Source organism: Erpetoichthys calabaricus, chromosome 2 (genome assembly GCF_900747795.2).
Source record: "Erpetoichthys calabaricus chromosome 2, fErpCal1.3, whole genome shotgun sequence".
NCBI lineage: Eukaryota > Metazoa > Chordata > Cladistia > Polypteriformes > Polypteridae > Erpetoichthys > Erpetoichthys calabaricus.
In genome coordinates this window covers 168,748,558-168,773,224 of record NC_041395.2, presented here as the reverse complement: position 1 = coordinate 168,773,224, position 24,667 = coordinate 168,748,558, and the positions used below count along the sequence as shown (strand labels likewise).

The 24,667-nt window shown below is 35.5% G+C and overlaps 2 protein-coding genes across 2 annotated transcripts in view; one reads left to right on the top strand and one right to left on the bottom strand.

Annotated features, from left to right (window-relative positions):
• Window positions 1-23,465, top strand: part of pak2b (p21 protein (Cdc42/Rac)-activated kinase 2b) — a 55,063-nt gene extending 31,598 nt beyond the window's left edge. Inside the window, 7 exon segments of the mRNA XM_051923574.1 lie at window positions 9,643-9,690; window positions 10,142-10,277; window positions 12,211-12,329; window positions 12,491-12,590; window positions 15,802-15,998; window positions 20,060-20,197; window positions 22,646-23,465. Coding sequence (XP_051779534.1) covers window positions 9,643-9,690; window positions 10,142-10,277; window positions 12,211-12,329; window positions 12,491-12,590; window positions 15,802-15,998; window positions 20,060-20,197; window positions 22,646-22,732 — 825 coding nt within the window. The 3' untranslated portion in view covers window positions 22,733-23,465.
• LOC114669500 (F-box only protein 44-like) overlaps window positions 1-24,667 on the bottom strand; it is a 560,525-nt gene that overhangs the window by 296,896 nt on the left and 238,962 nt on the right. The gene's annotated exons all lie outside the window — the stretch shown is intronic.

Below are 24,667 nucleotides of genomic sequence, written 5' to 3'. Positions count from 1 at the left end.
ACAGGTTGTCATTGGCCTCCTTTCAGGGATGCTATCTCATATGGTACAGGCCTTAACCACAATTACCTTTAAGATATAAACACAATGTACCTATATTTAAGTGTGTGTGTGTGTGTGTGTGTGTGTGTGTGTTGCATGGTATACTGGTAATAAAAAAAAAAAAAGTACCACACTACCAATTTTTTAAATTGGTACTATATCAGCATTATACTTAATTCAGCAATTTTACTACATGAAAATGTGATTTGAAATTGTTTATTACCCCCTTGATTAAAATCAAGTGCTGTGTCTTTAAAAAAGGCAAAGACAGCACAAGGCTTGATGAGTATCTGCAAATGGTGCTGTATAAAAGCAGAACACCAAATCACACTAACTAAGCTTTGTTACATACTTGTCAATTCAGTTTTCAAAAAAAGAGATGGAAATGGCTGATAATACTAATCGTTCCTAACATGTTGTTAAACAAGGCAGTTGAAGTGAGATATGGCAATGTGTTGCTTATAAGGCCTATTTGCAAACGGTGTTACGGTTTTTTTCTTGCAAAGGAGGCACCATAGTGAATCTTTCCAGGCATTTATTTCTGTTTATCCCAGTGATTTACAGGAGTTCAGAATTCAACAGTTATGAGATATTTAACAGTAAAAACAAGAAAATTTGAGATTAACGTAGTTTAACGGATTAACATTTACACACAGCAAAAATTAACATAGAATACTTTCCTGAAACTTGTTGATTGCACATTAGGGATGGGGCAATATCAAAATTTCACATCACAATTATAGTGACCAAAATTATCGTGGTTTTCGGTACAATCATGATATTTTTTAAATGTCCTTTTTTTTTTTTTTTTTTTTTTTTTTTTTTTTTTATAAATATATAAACATTGAAATCATTTCACCACATGTCCTCATTTTATGTTGGGACAGAACATAAACTGTTCCCATTTAAAAAAAACAAAAAAATCACACAGATTTTTTGAAACTAGTTGTTTTAACATCAAATACTATAAATAGGCTTAAATAAACTACAAATAATTTACATGAATAGTATTTATGTCCATTTTGTAGTAACTACAAGTAAATATTCAAAATGCTAATTATTAATTATATCAAACTACCCACTTAATCAAATATGCAAATGTTAACAAACCACATCTCTTTATAAAGAAAATAAATGTATTTGGCTTGATCTCTAATATGTGTTCATTTTCCTTTATTGTAAATTAAAATGTAGAAATGATAACATATTTACATTGTCTGTTTTAATCTGTGACCTGTAAGGGGAGACAAAGTACCCATTGGTACTAAATAGTCTCCCTGATAGTACAGAGAATACTTCCTTACAACCTGAGCAAGTAGAGGTAGTTCTGATGCATGACCTTTCTATCTCATCAGTGGATCCTCTTCTACTTGATTGGATGGCAATGAAAATGCATCTTAATCTTTGCTTTTAGCTTTCCTTCAGAAGTGGTGGGTCACACATATGTAACTGCATTTAGCATGATACGTTTGATTTTAATTGTAGTGTTTGCTGTGATAGTTATTCAAATGCTATTGTCTATCCAGAAGCAACCTTTCACACAGAGTTTATCTATAAATCTCCAGTGATTAATTCACACATTTGAGATGGCCTGAATGAAAGAATAAAGCCACACTGGAAAACCGCTGATGTTTTAGTTTATATGTGATAGACCCTCTAAACTTTTTGACTTCAAATTAGTTTCTTTTGTGGGTTTGTTTATTTATTTTAGCCATTTAGCATCTTGCTCAAGGGAAACAAACATGCAAAGGTTTCAACTGAGCCATAAATATCGCTTTAGATGCTTAATATTATACAATGTAACATGTTTCAAAATGTCGAATCTTATGAGGCTGAGATGTAAAAATATGCTGGTTTTAAGAACTTGTACTTGTGATTCAAATGAATAGTATAATCTGTATACAGTAATCCCTCGCTATATCGCGCTTTGACTTTCGCGGCTTCACTCTATCGCGGATGTTATATGTAAGCATATTTAAATATATATCGCAGATTTTTTTCCTGGTTCGCGGATTTCTCGCGGACAATGGGTCTTTTAATTTCTGGTACATGCATCCTCAGTTTGTTTGCCCAGTTGATTTCAATACAAGGGCCGCTATTGGCAGATGGCTGAGAAGCTACCCAACCAGAGCACGTATTAGTATTAAATAAAACTCCTCAAATCTATTGTGAGCACAGGGGCTGTTCGCACCCCTAGAGGATACAGACACTCCTCAAAAAAACGCTGAAGATTACCTTCACATTGCTCCCTTCCTTGCTGGGCTTCACATGTGGCTGCATTGTTAAGTGATATGCTTCCCGCACGGTGCTTCGCATACTTAAAAGATCAAACAGCAATGTATTGATTTTTTATTGTTTGCTTTTCTCTCTCTCTCTCTCTCTCTCTGACATTATCTGCTCCTGACGCGCACCTCCTTTGAAGAGGAAAGATATGTTTGCATTCTTTTAATTTGTGAGACGGAACTGTCATCTCTGTCTTGTCATGGAGCACAGTTTAACTTTTGAAAAGAGACAAATGTTTGTTTGCAGTGTTTGAATAAAGTTCCTGTCTCTCTACAACCCTTCTGTGTTTCTGTGCAAAATCTGTGACACCAAGCATGACAATATAAAAATAACCATATAAACATATGGATTCTACTTCACGGATTTCACCTTTAGCGGGGGGTTTTGGAACGCAACCCCCGCGATCGAGGAGGGATTACTGTAGATCACCTTGTGCAGTAAATGGCTGTAGATACAAGGGTAACATGTACTTTAGGATAAGGACATGTCAGAGATTAAAGTTCATGTTTGAAACTCCGGTATATAATTTAACAGACGGAAGGAATTAAATTGTGTTAGGAAGGGGGGGTTGTCAAAAACTCACAATTTGTAAAGCACTTGATAGTAATATATCAGACCTTTTTAAGGTGCGTTTGCTTATAATGCATGAAGCACATATTGTTAAAAACCCATGTATGTCTGTCTGTACGCATTTCTTCAAAGAAATTTGAGACAGTCAATTTTTGTTCAGATATCTCAACAGATTGCACTGTATAATGTTTTAAAATTTCAGATTGATAAAAATTGGCAAATTTGCAAACTCAAATTTTTTTTAAAACAGAGAAACATTTTGTGAGACTTTAGCTTGGAATTATTTTTACTGTTTCCATTTTACCTTGAGAGCAGTTTCTTGCGACTTGTATATTTACTCATCTGACAGCTGCTCAGATGCTGAATACAAATGAGTCAGCTGCGGGGCACAGCATCACCCTTCTCGTATTGCTTTAGGTAGTTAGCAGAGTACAAAAAAAGTCACTTTTCTGGAAGTAAATGGAAGGGGAAAACAATTATTTAAGCAAAATTACTACGAAATTGATTGAACAATATTATCTGCAGGTTATTGTAAAGAACAGCTTGTCAACCTGCAGCTAAATGGTGTTGGACTAATAACATGGGAAAGGCACAACTGCCCTAACTGATATAAACATAGGACTTGGTTTAAAAAATGGGCAGTTGGTGTCAGGAAGGTAGGAGGCTTTTTCAGTAGCTTAATCTCCCAGTAAACAAACAATTGTGGCAATACCCTGATCTTCTGCCCATTGTGTACTGTTTGTATTCTCATTTTACATTAAATCATTTCCTTTTCCAAGTTTAGTTATTTATAAAATTTTAATGAATTACAGCAATTTTAATAATTAATAATTAGGTGGGGAAGTTATTCCAGCTCCTTTTATCCGTTTAAAGGATAATATGATACTTATTTTATTACTATTATTTGTCATTTTTTTAATATATTTTTTCAACTTGCTGATTATTGCATACTACTGTATTGGTTATACTTTCAAAAATATTGTTTATGAAAATTGCAAAACAATTAGTCACAGACCCTCCACCACCAAAACGCATCAAATCAATGCCATTTTCATATGACTTGAATTGCAATTTGCTGTGTATGAAAGCTACTGATCTGTAACAAGCCTATTTGTGCTCTGTTTTTAACTCCATTGTAAAGTGATGGTGAAGAAGAGCATAATTTAATGTAGGTCTTCTAACACATGTAATTGTATTATATTATCGTGAAATTCTTTTAAATATGATTCATGGTTACAAAACAAATAAACAAAAAGATAATAATTAACTTTTGGATGAAGCAAATGTGAAAGTGCTCCAACTTAGGTTACTTTGTTGCAACACATAAATAATTTGTTTTCTTTGCTATTTTAGCTTTAAATTAATAATAGTTCAGCGTGGAATGTAGACATTCCTATTTATATTTAGCCAAAAAAATTCATACTTACCAAGGAAAAGTTGCATCAAAAAAATTTGTCAAAAAATTTAGTGAATGTAAAACAAAATGTTCTGAGAAAAAATCTTTTTATTTTTTTTTTTTTTTTTTTTTTTATTCAATGCTATGCTGTCAATGTAATTTTCTGCAGTTTTAAGACATGCTGTCCACATAAGATTGTAAGTGAAATGCTTTTACTTTGAGATATTAAAATATACTTAATATATTCTTATCTTAGGTGGCACATTAGCACTGGCACCTTTGCACATCTACTGTACTAGGTTCAAAACTCGGCACCAGTTTACATGTTATCCTGGTGTCTCTGCTTTTTTTGTCCGGGTACTCACATTTTTTTCCTATATTCTCTTGTACTGAAGGTTTGGTTAAGCGGTCTCAGTGTGAGAGTGGGTGTGTGCAGGAGTGGATCCTGGGATAAACTGTTATCCTGTTTTTACCTTTTTTTTTCTCATGTGCCCAGTGTTACCAAGATATGCTCTTGTTCTCTGAATTGGAACAAATGGGTTTGAGAAAGACAATGACTATTATGTTTTCCAGTGCACTTAAAACATTTTCTTTTGATATTACAATGAAGTGTTGCCAAACCCAAGTTGACATTTCTAAAAGACTGAGAAAGTACAGTTGAATTGTGACATCATAGGGAAAAGTCTACTACACAAGTCTTTTTTTTTCTGCTGAAATGTCTTTCTTTTCGGAGTTAGGTGGTAGCCTTATCCATGGGTATATTTACCTCCATTTTCTTGATGTATCTTTGAACATTCTTCCTTATTTGCTTCTATGTGTTGCTGAATTCAGGTTTACATGCCAGTCACGCTCCCCGATGAACATTTTACAGAAATGATGATTATCCCCCTCAATGCATCCACAAATTGGCTGTGGTCAATTCATCAAGTGAAAAGGAGCAAAACTGAATAGAAATTCAGTAAACAATCCAAGTCAATTTCCTGAACTAAGTATTGATTTTAGTAATAAGACTGTACTTCGGCCTGTTTTTAGCCTTCACTTTAATAAAATTTTGTTGAATTTCTTCTGAATTGCAGTTTAAACACAGGGCACCACCCAGCTTCACTGAACAGATGATTGCTGAATTCTGTAAGCCCCGTGCTCCAGTCAAGAGCAACTGCATTGGAATGTTGATTTCATATACATTTGAGGCTTAGCAAAAAATGCACAATGAAAAAATAAATTCCCCAATTAATAAAATTAGGCACAATTATAAAATCATAATTGTAATTTTAAAATGACATTAATATTCTTGCAACAAACAAGAATGACTGCTTAGCAAATAAACATATGGGAAATTTGCGCTTTTGTTGGAATGACTTAATTTGTGTAGAATACCCACAATCTTGTTGCCAAATTTCAAGCCCTACATACAGGTATGTAGTCAAATACTTATTATTGCACATAACACTAAAGCTTACTTTCTGATAAGCAGTTAGCAAGTTAAACAGCAGTGAAACTGAAGATTACCTTGCCTTGAATTCACTCTTTAGCATTGTTTTGCTGTTGACTAGTTAAATGTGTTTCCCACTTTCGCAGCAGCCTCCTTTCTGCATGTTCCTGCAGTTAATTCATCTTCAGTTAATTTTCCTTCATAAAGCCAAAACAGGATCATACTTCAGACTTGGTCCTTTTCGACTGGTGAAAAAACTCTGCACCACTGGCAGTGCTTTTTATCATAGTTTATTAAAGTGCTAAATACCCAATTTGCATGCTACATATGTGTGATTCTGTTCTTTTAGCAAACACAGCATTCATTTTAAAAACTGTTATCTACAAAGGTTATAAGGGTATACAGTAATCCCTTCCTCCATCGCGGGGGGTTGCGTTCCAGAGCCACCCGCGAAATAAGAAAATCCGCGAAGTTAGAAACCATATGTTTATATGGTTATTTTTTATATTGTCATGCTTGGGTCACAGATTTTGCCGCCAGAAACACAGGAGGTTGTAGGAGAGACAGGAACGTTATTCAAACACTGCAAACAAAACATTTGTCTCTTTTTCAAAAGTTTAAACTGTGCTCCATGAGCAAGACAGAGATGACAGTTCCGTCTCACAATTAAAAGAATGCAAAACATATCTTCCTCTTCAAAGGAAGGAGTAGCCCGTCAGGAGCAGAGTCTGTCAGAAAGACAGAGAGTAAAGCAAAGAAATCAATAGGGCTGTTTGCTTTTAAGTATGCGAAGCACCACGGCACAAAGCTGTTGAAGGCGGCAGCTCACACCCCCCCTCCGTCAGGAGCAGAGAAATAGAGAGAGAGAGCCAGAGTAAAACAAAGTCAAAAATCAATACGTGCCCTTTGAGCTTTTAAGTATGCGAAGCACCGTGCTGCATGTCCTTCAGGAAGCAGCTGCACACAGAAGGTAGAAACGTCCCTGTCGTCTAGGTGTGCGAACAGCCCCCCTGCTCACACCCCCCTACGTCAGCGCAAGAGAGAGAGAGAGAGAGAAAGTAAGTTGGGTAGCTTCTCAGCCATCTGCCAATAGCGTCCCTTGTATGAAATCAACTGGGCGAACCAACTGAGGAAGCATGTACCAGAAATTAAAAGACCCATTGTCCGCAGAAACCTGCGAAGCAGCGAAAAAATCCGCGATATATATTTAAATATGTTTACATATAAAATCCGCGATGGGTGAAGCGCGAAAGGCGAAGCGCGATATAGCGAGGGATCACTGTAATTATGAAGCAGTGTAGCATATTGTAAAAAGCAGTAACTGTCCCATTCCCTAATGCTCAGACCAACAAACCAGTTCAAGCCAAATCATTGTGATTCTGTAAATTGTGATGCAAATTACCATACTAAAAGCATTAATCTTTAAGAAGGTTATATTCATTGCAGACATTTTATTTATTGTCGCATTTTCACTAATACTATTTATTATCCCACAAGAACATTTTGAAGTGTGTCTTGTTGCAGATTTAAATTTAATTGATTCAAAAGGTGTCAGAAAACATTTTCATTGTGTATTTTGCTGACTTTTTTTGTTGAAATAATTCAAATACTAAACATTTTAAAATAATCAAAATAGAGAACTATTTTATTTTTGTGTTTTATAAATCATTTTAGGAGGAAAAATATAAATTTTGCATTTTGTTTTCTTTGCTATTGTTTTGATATTGGAACTGAGGTGCAAAAGCTGGTTTTAGTGCCAAAGTCAACACTAGTATGTATATATGTATGTGTTTATTATACACACACACACAAAACACATACTGAGTGTTAAAAAATGATACTTAAGGGCAAAGTACACTTTTGTAGCCCCACACCAATGAATGAATTACTACTTTCAATTTAAGGCAAAGCATAAGCAGCTCCCACAATTACCAACTCCTCAGAGTTAGAAAATGCATGAGACCCTGTAAAAATATTAAAATAATACAATATTTGTTGCCAGTTTACAGCGTGGACATATCTTGTTAATGGTATGAATAAAATGTAAAGCACCTGCACAGATAGATTATAAACAAAACAGATGTGGACAGTTGCATGAGTGACTTTAAAAGTCAGTACTCCAGAGACAGGAACTCTGTGAGCACAATAAGCTAGGTATATATTTTTGGCCACAGTAATCTTTCAGCCTAGTTGGTAGACACTTGCCTAGACCTCAGGGAGAGTAAAGAGCATTATATTCAATCAGTCCAGTTCAGTACTACTTCCCTATTGACTTCATTGAAGTTCTTGGAGAGAAAAGTTCCCAAACAATTTTCTGTGATTTTGCTGAACTTGAGGCAAAGTGAACTCAACAGGTTTCACTCATGCCTACACTTCAAATTCTAATTTCTCTGTAGACCAGTTCTTATGGACATCATCATTTGAAGTCAGCATGTAACTATTATTCATGTTTGTTCATTAGGATGTATATGTCAGATGAATTCATTTTTATTAAATTTTGCATGTTCAGGATAGATATTGGTAAATAGTCATATTGGATTTAAATAACTAGCAAAATTAATTTGAACAGTTAACCAACAATATTGTGCATGGAATAAAAAAAGAAACTTCATTGAAACTCATAAGTGTGCAGTTTTGAAGTAGCTGGTAAAGATTTTAAAGTTCATTTCTGAAATTAAAACTATTTCTCTAGTATTACTCAGGAATTACCACTGTAATCAGGCCTCCACGGGATATCTCCTATGGCAACATGTAAAAACTAGGAAAATTAACACTTTCTATTTGCTGACATGTGGCTTTAAAATGCACATGTCCCATTTGATTCTCAGATGCTTACAGTTTGCTTAAGGCATTGCGAAATCTGAAACTTTAAAATTCTAAGAAGTATTTTTCTTTTTAAATGCTAGTTCATAAATAAGGTATTGATGTTAACATAATTCTTAAATATTTCTTATCTGGTATTAAAAAAAATGTTAAATGAGAGTGCTTCCCCTACCACAGTCCCATCTGAGGTGATTGCCTGATTTTCTTGCACTGGCCAGCCTTCATTGTGTGCATCTACACCCACGGCAACCAGTTTTTCTGTCACTTTTTTTTTGCCATAGCTGTGTAAAATCTACACTTCACAGATGCAAGACTGAAACTTAATTCTTTCATAGCAGAAAAATGTTTAATTGTTTAATGCAAAATTTGCTCCCTTTCTTAGAAATGCATGCAGTAATGAAACTGGATAAGAAATATATTTCCAAATTAAGAAAAATAGTGTTTTTTTTATATAATCCTTTTTAGAATTTTCATATTCCGTTTACCTTGAATTTACGTATACGAATATTAAAATGACAACTGTACTTAAATATTTAAATATTTATGTGCATAAGCAATAAGCAGATTCCGCCAGAGTCTTTTCTTACAGTACTCTGTAACATCAGTGACCTATTCCCTGAAAATCATCCAGACTGTCTTAGCGAGTTATTTATTACTGTTTTATTTCACAAAGTTAATAATCTTTTTCAAACTTTTGCCTCAGCAAAGCAAAGATAAATAAGGCCTTTCACAGAATGTGTTTAACAAAACTTATGCAACATGAGTTACGCAGTATAGTAACAAATAAAATGTACATTAGTCAGCAGTCCTACTTTACTGCCCAACAGCTTATTTACTGGGGTTCATCTAACCAGGGAGTTTTTTCCAGTTTGCAAGCTACCAAAGTAATATGACAGGTAGGTGACTGGCATATACATGATGTAGCTAGGGCAATTCACAAGAGGAAGGAGCAGTGGACATTGACATTATGAACACTGGGAAAGAATTTCATTTAATACATTTTTTAAAAACAGATCTTTATGAGAACATGGCTTCTATTTATGTATTGCTTATTGAAAAAAGAATTTCACCTAAGTTTTGTTTTGTGGTTTTGCTTTAGAGCATTGGTACAGTATTCACAGCCATTGATGTTGCTACTGGACAAGAGGTAAGCTTTCATTTATAGTTTAAATTTGCTCACCAGTATAGGTGTTTAGTTATACTTATTACTTGTGTATGCTCTTTCAAATTTTTATCAATAGTTTTAAATGCTATACAGCAAAAGCTTGGCACATATCCAAAGAGAAAGGATAATATAGTATTTATGCTTTGGATGATACTGAAGTATGAAGCAAAATTTAATGTAAAACCTGAGTTGTAGATAAACTGTGTGAAATGAACTGTGTAAGAAATTGTATAATAAAACCTGCAGTTATTTTAGAGCAAAAAAAAAACTAGCTTCATTGATGAGCAGGATAATTTGCCTTTGGTTAAAATATAGTTACAATGAAAATATGAAGCACTGTGGCTGTTTAGAATTTAGGGAATACTCCCAGTTTTGATTTAAGATTGCTCATTACTGCTGTATTTGATAACACAGAAACTTTATTATGTCAAAGGTTGCCATTAAACAAATAAACTTGCAAAAACAACCAAAGAAGGAACTTATCATCAATGAGATTCTAGTCATGAAAGAGCTGAAGAATCCAAACATAGTCAATTTTTTTGGACAGGTAAGACTGTTGCACCAAAGGTGTATTCAATTTTTGTTATTTCTTTTGGATTATACATTCTGTGGTTTTTGTTGTTTAGGAAATACAAGAAAACCATCAACATATCTTAAATAATCTATGTAACATATATGTGTATAATTTGAAATGTATCACTAGATGCACCTGAATTCCTGTTAATATATTAGCTGATAGGAATATGCCATCCTTAAACAATGCACTCTTCTAATTTGGGTTTTTGTTGATTGTTGGGTGTGTTTACTAAATCCCCAAAGATCAGAGTAAGTTACCCATTTTCTTCTGGTTAAAAAACACACTAAACAATTTATATCTGGATTTAATTGGACTTCTTGATGAAAACCCGGTAAAGTGTGTTAATTCTTCACTGGGTTTGGTCTGCATTTTTATTTCATTGTTCAAAACAGTAATGAAAGGGGTTCTGATTTGTAAAGAAAGAGAAATTTCTGTGCATGTCTAATCGCACTTTTGGGCGGGGTGGTTGTTTAGTCCTTACCCTTTCTGTGTTTGTAAAGTGTAGTCAGTCAAGAGTCCAAATTATAGGCAGTAGTTTTATTTTTAAACACAGTTTTAACATATTTATGTGATTTTCTACATTATTATTTGTTGTGAAAACAATTACCCTCATTCTATAAATATAATGCCTCTACTTTAATGAAGAGGCACACATATACATTTAGAATGGGTCGTCATTGTTTTGAAATGTGTATGCAGTATAGGGTCTGCAGTGATGATCATCTTCATTTTTTTCTGAATTTAAAGATTTGATTTACACTCATCCACTGTTTAAATTGACTTAAAATGGCTAGTCTGTTAAATTGTAATTTATGATGCAATTAATTTCAAATGCTACAGATGAGTGTCATTTACATACTGTACCAATGGAAGTTAATATTATGTTTCTGATTTATATCTTGTTATGTTAAAGAAATGCTTTATTAGTGCCATTACTGACATCTGATGGGTGCTGTATCTGACTTCAGAATTAAATTGAGGATATGTTGTGTCTAGATTTATGCATATATTGAAAATTACTTAATACTGTAAATATAAAGTAAACAAAGGGCAACTCCTGACTGTCCAAACAAATTCAGATCTATTTAGTAGACTTGAGGTCACATGTGTTGTGAAAGATGATTTTGATTGTAAAAAACGTCATCATCATTTTCTCTTTTTCAGGATTGCTGTGTAATGTATTTTGTGTTTTTGTGTTTTTTATATTTTTTTATAAGTGGCACTGTAAATTATGAGATTTAAATTTTGCCATATAAAAATTTGCATAGAAACCACAAATTTCCGAATGAAACTGAACATCCCTGGTGATTATACAAAGGCAAAGCTGGGTGAGATCAAACGCTTGTTTTTTTTTAATTTAATTTTTTTACCAAATATTTAAACGGTCAAATGATTCTGTTACCCATGCAAGCGTTATCACAAAAACAATAAATAGCACCATGTAATAAAAGGAAATATGATGACAAATGAGAAATTTAGCAAAAGTGAAAAACTGTTTTCAAGACAGTAGTGTGAGCAGTAATGTTGCATATTTTGGAGGCATAGTCAGACATTGTTTATCTATACAAAGTATGCTACGATTGCATTAGTATATATAAATTGTCATTTATATATGTTTGGCATTTGGTCATTTCTATTCTTTTTACTTTGTCTTCTCATTTTATAAGATGATATCTGTAGGTGGTTCTTTTTAAATACATTCTTTTTGGTGAGATTTTAAAGCCAGTTTAGTCTTAATTTTTTTGAATAAGATGATTGTTTTGCATAAAATACTGAGTATGCGGAGGCAGAATCTTTGGAGTTGCCTGAAGGCAATGCATCAAAGCAAATATAATTCCGGGGAAAATGCACCTGTAGATTTTTGACTTCATGTCAGACGTCTTTTTTTGAATTGGGACAGGGCTTTATTTATTCATTATTTGCAGTTTTTCTTGTGGGTGATGAACTCTTTGTGGTAATGGAGTACCTAGCTGGAGGATCCCTAACAGATGTGGTGACAGAGACCTGCATGGATGAGGCTCAAATTGCTGCTGTGTGCAGAGAAGTAAGTGACAGCTCATGCTTATCCATTTCACTATACTTCAAGGGTTACAGTGAAAACCAAAGTTAAAAATAAAGCTTTATGTTTGTTAGTTTCAATGCATTACTTAAACAAGTAAACAGACCTACGTTTTCCCTTTTTGTTTGTTCTTTTTCTCCCCATAGTGTCTACAAGCCCTGGAGTTTTTGCATGCCAATCAGGTGATCCACAGAGACATAAAGAGTGACAATGTATTACTTGGGATGGATGGCTCTGTGAAGCTCAGTGAGTGTTTTAATGTTTTCACTTTACCATTTTTCATGTCCATCTTTTGATATATTTGTATAACTACCTATTTGGGCTGCCATATAACCCCCATTTTCTAATTGTCCTGCTTTAGTGTGTTTACATCGTTTGCTGTTACCACTTTGAATCAGTCTTCTCTGGCAATGCAAAAACTGCAGACAGTATTCATAGTATTTTTGAAAATTGTGGCTATTTTTGTTTGTATTCTTGATTCACACATGTAACAATAGTTTATGTGTACAATGTTGTGAAAAAAGTATTTTTATCTGTATGATTTTTAGGGCTATAAATAGAAATACTTGGGAGAAATAAGAGCTACTCTTTTTTGCTGTTTTCAACCATAAGAAATAATGCAGTTTTAACTGCGAAAGGATTATTCAGAGAGATAAAATGGATAGGTTAATTTTAAAACTATGGTTAATAAAGATGACTGATGAATTGCATGCATTACAAATAGAGGCCAAAATTATACATTATTTCTATCATCAAAGTGAAGATCTTCTGATAGACATCATGGAACAAGCAAAATACAAGGAAACATTCTGAAAACATTATTGGTGTCTGTGGAGAAGAATGCACATCCAGTTCTGAATTTTTGGAGTTCCACTAAACCACAGATCAAGCCATACTGACTCTTGTCCAAGACTTTTTTTTTTTCTTTTCTAAGACTACTCTTCCAGGAATGGACATAAAGCTAAAATCATTCTGCGAGCAAGGCAAAATATTTTCTAAAAAAATCACAAAAACCCTACATCTACAAGTCTGCATGCCACTTTCACTTTTGCAGAGATCAGTTTTCATAAAAAACATCCATCCTATTCATTCTTGAGCAAAAACCAACATTTTTTAAAAATGTTGTTTGGATATCCTAATATGGCATTCAAAGACTTAATTTATTACTTTTTAAAGAAAGTGGCAGCTTCTCTCCAGTAGAAGTGTACATATGCCCTTTCTCATATATGGTCAGCCTTTGATATTTTCCAGAAATGCCTCCCTACTATTGTGTTCAAATTTTGACTTTCAATTTTTAAAGGTAAAACCAGTAAATAGCTAGCCAAAAATAGAACAAACATGCAAACTAGGAATGTTAATGAGTAGTTTTTCTGATTAACTTGCCTTAAAAGTTTATACAGTCAAATCTTATTGATTATTTGATTAACTTATTTTGCATTGAGAAAATGTTGTTATCCGGCTCTATTGCAGTGCCTAATTAAGACTTGCTTTTTATGACATGATTGCTTCATCTAAATGGACACAAGGACAGGATTTAAGCTACACATTAGATTGTTCTATATCTAAATGCTAAATTGAAGCCGTCAGTAAAAATATGGCATGCTAACTGTTGCTCAGTTTTGGAGAATTTCAGGAAAAATGTGACATTTCTTTCAAACTGTATAACAATGTGCTGAGATACAAAAGTAATAAAACTATAATGCATTACCACATACAAAATAAGCATGTTGCTTGTGAGGTTGGGCTGCAGCATTGACTGTGTCAGTAGTGTTGGAAAAGAAAAATTGATGACCGGTGGTCAGAGTAAACAAAACAGAAGGCGTTAGCAGTGATTGAATGAGACCTATTGCCAGCCATTATAGTTGACAAGCAAAGGCATTCAGCAGCTAATTAGTTGTCTTGATCCAGAGTTCCACATTCCACGTAGCAGCTTTGTCACCAGCCATATGAAAAATATTTTACTGAGAAAACACACAAGCTCAAAAAATCTCACATTCACAAGTGACTTTTACGAATCTTACTTTAGTACATTCCATCACTATATTGTACTATTGTATTGCTGAAGACTATAAGATAAAACTGGTGGACACAATGTTTTGGCAATATGTACAACTGACAACCTGCCAAGAACCTAATTGCTACCATATAGACATAGGGACTCTCAGGAAAAGTGATTACATGTGTTTTCCTCACAGGTGGCGCAGTGGTAGTGCTGCTGCTTTGCAGTAAGGAGACTGTGGAAGATTGTGGGTTCGCTTCCCGGTTCCTCCCTGTGTGGATAGCGCTTTGAGTATTGAGAAAAGCGCTATATAAATGTAATGAATTATTATTATTATTATTAAAATGTTTTTACCAATAGTTCACAACACTCCATGAACTGGGCCTCAGCAGCATATTTTCTTCTTGCACTTCAACATGGGTTCAGTGACAATGGCTAAAGATTACCTGGCCTTACTTAAACATGGGTGCCATTAGATATTATGCTGAGCTGCTGATTTGACAGACCCACAAACATACCAGTATGCACCTGTTCAGAGGTCTGAAATGGAAAAAAATTGAGCCTTTAAGTTTCTCATAGATATTTTAGGTAAGTAAAATTCATTATTTAAGCTATGTTTTTTTTTTTGTAATTCAATCCCACTCCTGTTTTCCACTGTTAAAACAGCAGAATTTACTTATTTTTTTGCTGTGTTATGTCAAATATACTGTATGTAAGCGATTTTCCCTATTTTAGTAGTTGTTGTGTATATAAATTAACTGTATTATTATGTTTCTTAAAAAGTAAGAAAGATAAAGGGAGAGCATTACTGATATTGCTCATCAACTATTGCCAATGCCAAAAGCAAAACCGATAATTAAAAATCAATTGATTTCCCCACACCAGTGCATTTCATGTTTGCCCTTTTTAGCCGGTGGATGCTATGGTAGCAGATATTATGTGCAATCTTTTGTTTAAACACAATAATCTTTGACAAGCACAAAAAATAATAACAATCCTGTAAATTAAGGTTAGGCAGGCTTTTCCTCAAAATCACATGCCTTCTTTGATTGTTAAACTTTCTACATTTGATTGTTGAAACCAGTAGGGAAATATAGTCAGTTGGTAGTACCCTCTTGACAGTGGTCTCTAAGGTGGCTGAATGTTCTGATTAGATGCCCTTGCTTAAGAACGATTCAGAGTTTTTTCTATCAGCATACTGATGCACATGCACATCACCCAAAACAGGACAAACTTGGAGCCTAGACTTGTTTACCAGCAGTCATCAGGTAGACTAAATAATTCTGGGGATGGAAGGTGATGGTAGTTGCAGTGCATTCCACTGACCTGCATGTATGAGAAAGGTTTGCACCAACTAAAACTGTGCATTTTTCTTTTGAGATTTTTTTCAGGGATAAGTGTACACTTGTTTAAATGTATATTTATCAATTAATTAATAAATAATTAATTTGTTTACAGCTGATTTTGGCTTTTGTGCCCAAATAACTCCTGAACAGAGCAAACGCAGTACGATGGTTGGCACACCATACTGGATGGCACCAGAAGTTGTAACGCGGAAAGCTTATGGTCCTAAAGTGGACATATGGTCTTTGGGGATCATGGCCATTGAAATGGTTGAAGGCGAACCACCATACCTCAATGAAAATCCTCTAAGGGTAAGTTAATTCTAGCACTCACAGCATCCTTCAAAGAATGGAGATACTTCCCTTGTGATGCTTTCAGATTCTACTAAAAACAGGTCAACAGTCTGAATTTTTAAATTTAAGTGAATGCAGAATACCTTGTTGAAGTGAAAATCATTAGATGTGCTAGTCATGGAATTGCTGCTTTTAAAATGTGACTTTCATCTCTTTGGATTTACATTCAGTGCATCTGGAAAGTATTCACAGTGCATCACTTTTTCCACATTTTGTTATGTTACAGCCTTATACCAAAATGGATTAAATTCATTTTTTTCCTCAGAATTCTACACACAACACCCCATAATGACAACTGAAAAAAGTTTACTTGAGATTTTTGCAAATTTATTATAAAAAAAACAAAAAAAACTGAGAAATCACATGTACATAAGTATTCACAGCCTTTGCTCAATACTTTCTCAATGCACCTTTGGAAGCAATTACAGCCTCAAGTCTTTTTGAATATGATGCCACAAGCTTGGCACACGTATCCTTGGCCAGTTTTGCCCATTCCTCTTTGCAGCACCTCTCAAGCTCCATCAGGTTGGATGGGAAACGTCGGTGCACAGCCATTTTAAGATCTCTCCAGAGATGTTCAATCGGATTCAAGTCTGGCCTCTGGCTGGGCCACTCAAGGACATTCACAGAGTTGTCCTGAAGCCACTCCTTTGATATCTTGGCTGTGTGCTTAGGGTCGTTGTCCTGCTGAAAGGTGAACCGTCGCTCCGGAGCAGGTTTTCATCCAGGATGTCTCTGTTCATTTCTGCAGTCATCTTTCCCTTTATCCTGACTAGTCTCCCAGTCCCTGCCGCTGAAAAACATCCCCACAGCATGATGCTGCCACCACCATGCTTCACTGTAGGGATGGTATTGGCCTGGTGATGAGCGGTGCCTGGTTTTCTCCAAACGTGACGCCTGGTATTCACACCAAAGAGTTCAATCTTTGTCTCATCAGACAAGAGAATTTTGTTTCTCATGGTCTGAGAGTCCTTCAGGTGCCTTTTGGCAAACTCCAGGCAGGCTGCCATGTGCCTTTTACTAAGGAGTGGCTTCCGTCTGGCCACTCTACCATATAGGCCTGATTGGTGGATTGCTGCAGAGATGGTTGTCCTTCTGGAAGGTTCTCCTCTCTCCACTGAGGACCTCTGGAGCTCTGATAGACTGACCATCGGGTTCTTGGTCACCTCCCTGACTAAGGCCCTTCTCCCCCGATCGCTCAGTTTAGATGGCCGGCCAGCTCTAGGAAGAGTCCTGGTGGTTTCGAACTTCTTCCACTTACGGATGATGGAGGCCACTGTGCTCACTGGGACCTTCAAAGCAGCAGAAATTTTTCTGTAACCTTCCCCAGATTTGTGCCTCGAGACAATCCTGTCTCGGAGGTCTACAGACAATTCCTTTGACTTCATGCTTGGTTTGTGCTCTGACATGAACTGTCAACTGTGGGACCTTATATAGACAGGTGTGTGCCTTTCCAAATCATGTCCAATCAACAGAATTTACCACAGGTGGACTCCAATTAAGCTGCAGAAACATCTCAAGGATGATCAGGGGAAACAGGATGCACCTGAGCTCAATTTTGAGCTTCATGGCAAAGGCTGTGAATACTTATGTACATGTGCTTTCTCAATTTTTTTATTTTTAATAAATTTGCAAAAATCTCAAACTTTTCATGTTGTCATTATGGGATGTTGTGTGTAGAATTCTGAGGAAAAAAATGAATTTAATCCATTTTGGAATAAGGCTGTAACATAACAAAATGTGGAAAAAGTGATGCGCTATGAATACTTTCCGGATGCACTGTATACTGTACTCACCAGGAATGAGTCAAGATATTCAAATCAAATATTATTACAAATTTAAGAGAGAACATTCTATTTTTCTTCTGTTTTTGCATCTTGTTTATTGGTCATGTTGGAAGTGCTAAAAGTAATACAATGTAATTCATCACAAAAAGCAAGATCCTGAATATTTGCTTTGCTTGTGAAACACATTTATATTTATTGTTATTTTATCATAATATAAGTTATAAACAAATTATTTATTGTAATTGTTTTAACTGTATTGGAAAAGAGATGCATTTGATTTTTTTTAAACATATGACCGTAGTACTAGGGTGTTATACCGTGTTAGCCATTATGAATGTAGTGAAAAATCATGCAAAATGACACCTTTTATATGTTTAGTTAGCCAATAAAAGGTGTCATTTTGCTTGACTTTTCACTGCTTTTAAACATTTGAAATTCAAATTTTCTGTGAAATTGGTGCAATACTGTGAAAGTATTGTACTGTTTTATTGAGTGGTAATATACAGTGGTGTGAAAAACTATTTGCCCCCTTCCTGATTTCTTATTCTTTTGCATGTTTGTCACACAAAATGTTTCTGATCATCAAACACATTTAACCATTAGTCAAATATAACACAAGTAAACACAAAATGCAGTTTTTAAATGATGGTGTTTATTATTTAGGGAGAAAAAAAATCCAAACCTACATGGCCCTGTGTGAAAAAGTAATTGCCCCCTTGTTAAAAAATAACCTAACTGTGGTGTATCACACCTGAGTTCAATTTCCGTAGCCACCCCCAGGCCTGATTACTGCACACCTGTTTCAATCAAGAAATCACTTAAATAGGAGCTGCCTGACACAGAGAAGTAGACCAAAAGCACCTCAAAAGCTAGACATCATGCCAAGATCCAAAGAAATTCAGGAACAAATGAGAACAGAAGTAATTGAGATCTATCAGTCTGGTAAAGGTTATAAAGCCATTTCTAAAGCTTTGGGACTCCAGCGAACCACAGTGAGAGCCATTATCCACAAATGGCAAAAACATGGAACAGTGGTGAACCTTCCCAGGAGTGGCCGGCCGACCAAAATTACCCCAAGAGCGCAGAGACGACTCATCCGAGAGGTCACAAAAGACCCCAGGACAACGTCTAAAGAACTGCAGGCCTCACTTGCCTCAATTAAGGTCAGTGTTCACGACTCCACCATAAGAAAGAGACTGGGCAAAAAACGGCCTGCATGGCAGATTTCCAAGACGCAAACCACTGTTAAGCAAAAAGAACATTAGGGCTCGTCTCAATTTTGCTAAGAAACATCTCAATGATTGCCAAGACTTTTGGGAAAATACCTTGTGGACTGATGAGACAAAAGTTGAACTTTTTGGAAGGCAAATGTCCCGTTACATCTGGCGTAAAAGGAACATAGCATTTCAGAAAAAGAACATCATACCAACATTAAAATATGGTGGTGGTAGTGTGATGGTCTGGGGTTGTTTTGCTGCTTCAGGACCTGGAAGGCTTGCTGTGATAGATGGAACCATGAATTCTACTGTCTACCAAAAAATCCTGAAGGAAAATGTCCGGCCATCGTCAACTCAAGCTGAAGCGATCTTGGGTGCTGCAACAGGACAATGACCCAAAACACACCAGCAAATCCACCACTGAATGGCTGAAGAAAAACAAAATGAAGACTTTGGAGTGGCCTAGTCAAAGTCCTGACCTGAATCCAATTGAGAAGCTATGGCATGACCTTAAAAAGGCGATTCATGCTAGAAAACCCTCAAATAAAGCTGAATTACAACAATTTTGCAAAGATGAGTGGGCCAAAATTCCTCCAGAGCGCTGTAAAAGACTCATTGCAAGTTATCGCAATGCTTGATTGCAGTTATTGCTGCTAAGGGTGGCCCAACCAGTTATTAGGTTCAGGGGGCAATTACTTTTTCACACAGGGCCATGTAGGTTTGGATTTTTTTTTCTCCCTAAATAATAAAAACCACCATTTACAAACTGCATTTTGTGTTTACTTGTGTTATATTTGACTAATGGTTAAATGTGTTTGATGATCAGAAACCTTTTGTGTGACAAACATGCAAAAGAATAAGAAATCAGGAAGGGGGCAAATAGTTTTTCACACCACTGTATATTTTTTTTTAAAGCAGAAATTAATTATTCAGGCATTACTTTATATCACCATTCTCATCTTTTTCAAGTTTTATTAAACTAATACTACTAATATCATATTTACCACTCACGCAGGCTTTGTATCTTATTGCCACCAATGGAACACCAGAATTGCAGAATCCTGAGAAACTATCTCCTATTTTCCGGGATTTCCTTAATCGTTGCCTTGAAATGGATGTGGAGAAAAGAGGAAGTGGCAAAGAGCTTCTTCAGGTAAGGAAAGTAAATTTGGCGCAAAGTTTTAGCTGTGATGTAATGCATGACTTGTCTGTGTCAGACCATGATCTTCCTGCAAGTATAAAATAAATGGGAGAAAAAAACTGAGCCTTTAAGTCTCTCATAGATATTTTAGGAATGTAAATTCATTATTTAAGCAATGTCATGTTTTTATACAATTCCACTTTTTTATCCACTGTTAAACCATCGTTCAGTTTTTACTGATTTTTAGATGTATTTTTAATTGCACCCAGAAGGTATGTAGGAAAAGTTTGGTACGCATCTGTCTGGAGAAGGTTACTTGGATTTAAGATCATTAACCATGCATAATGCTCAGCTGTCATCTTTGCCCTGACTGAATCAGCCCTTAGAGGCAGTCCTAAAGTTACAGCTCTTATCTGCTGGATTCTCATACTCCTATATTCTAACTTGCCAGAGTTACTTCAGAGAAATGCCTTGGATGTAAATACAACCTTTATGCATTTATAAATAATTTTGTGTGTTAAGTTTTTAAAGACAAAGTTCCATGGTGCTACAGTGCATTAAGTACTTCTGCATGTTAAAGGGGTCTCACACTATCTTCTTAGTAAAACTCTTTGCTTTTTGATTAACAGTTACTCTCCTAGTGTCTTTCAAACATTTCATGCCTTGATGGCTCAGACAGTGGCAATAATTTTGTTGTTTTGAATGTGTTGTGTACAGTCATCGTGAACAAGGAATGAGATGTGTAATTATCAAATGAGAGAAAGAAGTCATGCTAAAATAAATTTAATGAGCTGCCAGGCAAAGAAATTTTTCTTAGTTTGTGTTCTTTATGTAAAATGATATTCTAGCATGGAACATATACTTGTCTCATTTTTTTAATTAAAAAAAAAAAAAATCAGCCACTTACAAATTGAAAATACGAACAGTCTAATACTAGTCTTTCCCCAATCAGTAATACATCAGTACTTCGTAATCTTAATAATCCAAGAGAAAAATTAGTGAATGTGCACAAGCTGTATGATAAGAATTTCCGTTTCTTAGAGACAATAGTCTTGATCAGTAATTTATAATATAGTGCTTCTCACAACCTACAACAATCCTGACAAAAAAAAAAAAAAGTATCAACGAGTAAGGTAAAATCACAGACTTAAATTGCACTCCTACTTTAAATGCTCGACTTGTATATAGGTATTGTCTTAAGACAATGTCACATTATCAGAACTGCCAACTGCAGCTGCTGATCTTATCACTGGGCAATGTTAGTTTACATGACTGAAATATCACTGGACATGTCGCATGTCATCAGTGACGAACTTCCAGCAGAGTCTTGCTCACCCCAATTTGTGACAGCTAATAACATGCTACATGATGGAGTTGTTTCTGTATGAAGTGTTAACAGATACAGTAAGTTGAGCTGTAGTCTTGGCTGTTTTCTTTTTCTCTTTCTCTCATAGTACATAAGACATGCAACATCAGACAGACAATACCTACTTTCTGTTTGTGAGGCTCAAAATACCCGCCCACCTTATTCCTCATACCTGCATTCTGTATATGCTTCTAAATGAGCATTTGTTGGTTGTCAGCTGTTGTGCATACACAGCCCGTCCCTACTTTAAAGACATACAGGTTTGATTTTGTCAGGGAGAGTCGTGGACTAGATGGAGTAAGCCACTAGATCTGTTACATTACACAAGAGTCATTACAAGAGCACTGCCTCCTTCTCGCTAAGATAATATAAATGAAGGCTACAACTGACAAGCGATGGAAAACTCATCCAATATGACATGGCCTTTACTTGTCATTGCTAAGTAAACTGTGTTGCAAATGAATAAGGGGAAAAGAGTAACTCTCCGAATCCTTTTCTTGCTGTTTGAAAGTAACATTCACAGAGAACCTCAGTGCAATGTTACCTTGATCTCTCTCTGAATATCGCTTTATTTTTTTTATTTTTTTCTATCTATAGTGTATTTAGAAGAAACATCATACTCTCTGGGTGGCACAGTGGATAACTCTTGTCACTTCACAGATCCAGCATACTGGGTTTCAGTTCTTTGCCTGGTAGTGTCTGTGTGGTATTTACTTGTTTTCCCCATGTATGCATGGGTTTTCCTCCCACAGCCCCAAAAATGTTTTGGTTATGTTAATTGGTGATTCTAGATTGGCCCAGTTCTGGTATGTGCAGCAGTGGGTCTTGCAATAGACTTGATGCGCTGTTCAGGCCTGTTTCATGCCATGGACCCTGCACAGCTGGGATGGCTGTGACATCCCATGGCACTGCATTGGAATAAACAGGTTTGAGAATTTTATGTTCATACTGTAAATGATTATTGCTGCATATTAAATTTATATTTAATGTAACTCCAAAATTGTCTGTAAAATAACTGGTCTGTACTCAGGTAGTTCAGAGTAAATTCACATCCCCAGAAGTAACTTTCTTCTTTTTCATTTTTTTTTTTTCAGCATCCATTCTTAAAACTGGCAAAGCCTTTATCTAGCCTGACACCACTCATCCTTGCAGCAAAAGAAGCAATGAAAAGTAATCGCTAGAATCAACATGGCCTTCCAAGAGGCAGAAGCCCAGAGAACACCATCTCTAACCTCTACCCCACTTCTCTGCAAACAGATTGGTGTCACTGTAGCAGGGGAAGAAAAAAGACTGAGGGGTGTCACTTGTGGACTTGATAAACCGTTACTGTTCTGTGATATTTTTTTCCTTTCCTTTTCTGTTCAGCCTAGGCACCTTCATGTATTTCACCTCTTAATTTTCTTTTGATACGGCCACTCTGTCTGCAACTAAAAATTAGGAAACTCAAGTGGCGGTTTTTCAAATCTACTGGTCTTGAAGGGGTTGTAGCAAATGTGCTACAACTGAAATTGTTCTTCTTTGTTCTTGTATCTTGTCCTTTACTCCTCTTTTGCTTCCTCTCCCTTTAATGAAATAGAGCAAAAAGAAACAAATTTACTGTAAAGGGTGAACTTTTTCTTTCTAATTCACTGGGACTTGGGAGACTAAACTCCCAGTTTTTTAATTGTTTTGTATATTATGTACTTAAAAAGGAAACTGCAGTCTAGAAATCAGGTCATCTTGAGTAGTTGTTTTATATAAATATATGTATATGTAAACTTTTTTAACTAACAACTTTGACATCTTGATGGTTTAGAATTTTTTATCTGCAGTTTTAAGGAGAGTATAAACTAAGTATCACTGTATTTGAGTTCTGTAAGATTAACTCCCAGATTTTTTTAAATAAATGTTTTGTTTCTGAAAAAAAGAATTAAATACTTATGCATTTGTGGTTTTTCCTTCATCTTAAGCTGTCAATCATCTGTGTTATTATTAGGAAAAAGTAAACATTTATACCTATATTTTGACATGCTTTTTTCTGACATATTGAATAGTTACTTCAGGAATAATCAGTGCACATCATAAACAGGGAACAAAAGCATTGATGGAATTACTTATTGAATTGAAGAATTGAATGAATGAGAGATTAGCAAAAAAAGCTTTCATTTTGCACATTTTGAGCATATGACTTGATAACTGACATGTGGATTATTCAACATAAGTAATATAAGATTTTTGTCTTTTATTTTTAAACATTTGTCACTATTGGCATCTATCAAAACTTTTTTCCTCTCCATTATGCATGAAAACATGAGATTACATTTTTTGGCAATCACTGCAAACTACATGGGCTAACACAGGGGTGGCGAACTCCAGGCCTCAAGTGCCGCAGTGGCTGCAGGTTTTCATTCTTACCATCTTCCTAATTAGTAACCAGTTTTTGTTGCTGATTACTTCTTTTAATTAACTTGACTCAGGCCCCATAATTGTTTTTTTTTCTTTAATTAGCAGCCAAACAATAATGAGACACAAAACAAGCCACCACATGACCAGCTCCCCTGTGCCCATCACACAATATCTGAAATTCAAGAGAGGTGATGGTCTTGGTAAGGTTGATCTCTCAGGTCACCAAAACATTTTGACGGTGCTCTTAGAAAGAACAGAAAAACAACAGTTTTCGAAATGTGTGCTGTGGCAGAATGAGAGCAGCAACAAGCCATGAAATTAAATAACTGATTAATTAACAGCAAGAATTGGCTTCTCATTAAGAAAGTGATTAGAGTGAAATTAGTTGGAGTTTGAAGCCCCGGCTTAGCTGGTCATCTGTTGGCTCGTTTCAGATCTCATTTCTGCTTGGCTGTCATTTAATGAAGAAAGGAATCAATTCAGAGGACTGAACTCTTCTAACAGGGCTATTAAAGTGATGGGGGGAAAAGTTAATTATCAGTGAAAACTGGGCACTGATTAGGAAAAGGGTTTGAATGAAAACCTGCAGCCACAGCGGCACTCCAGGCCTGGAGTTTGACACCGCTGCACTAACATATAGAAAATATCTTTTTTGGGTGGTGTATTTCTTTAATTATCATTTGATATAAACTGAGTCAGAGCCCAGATGTGAATTCTTTTCATTGATCCAG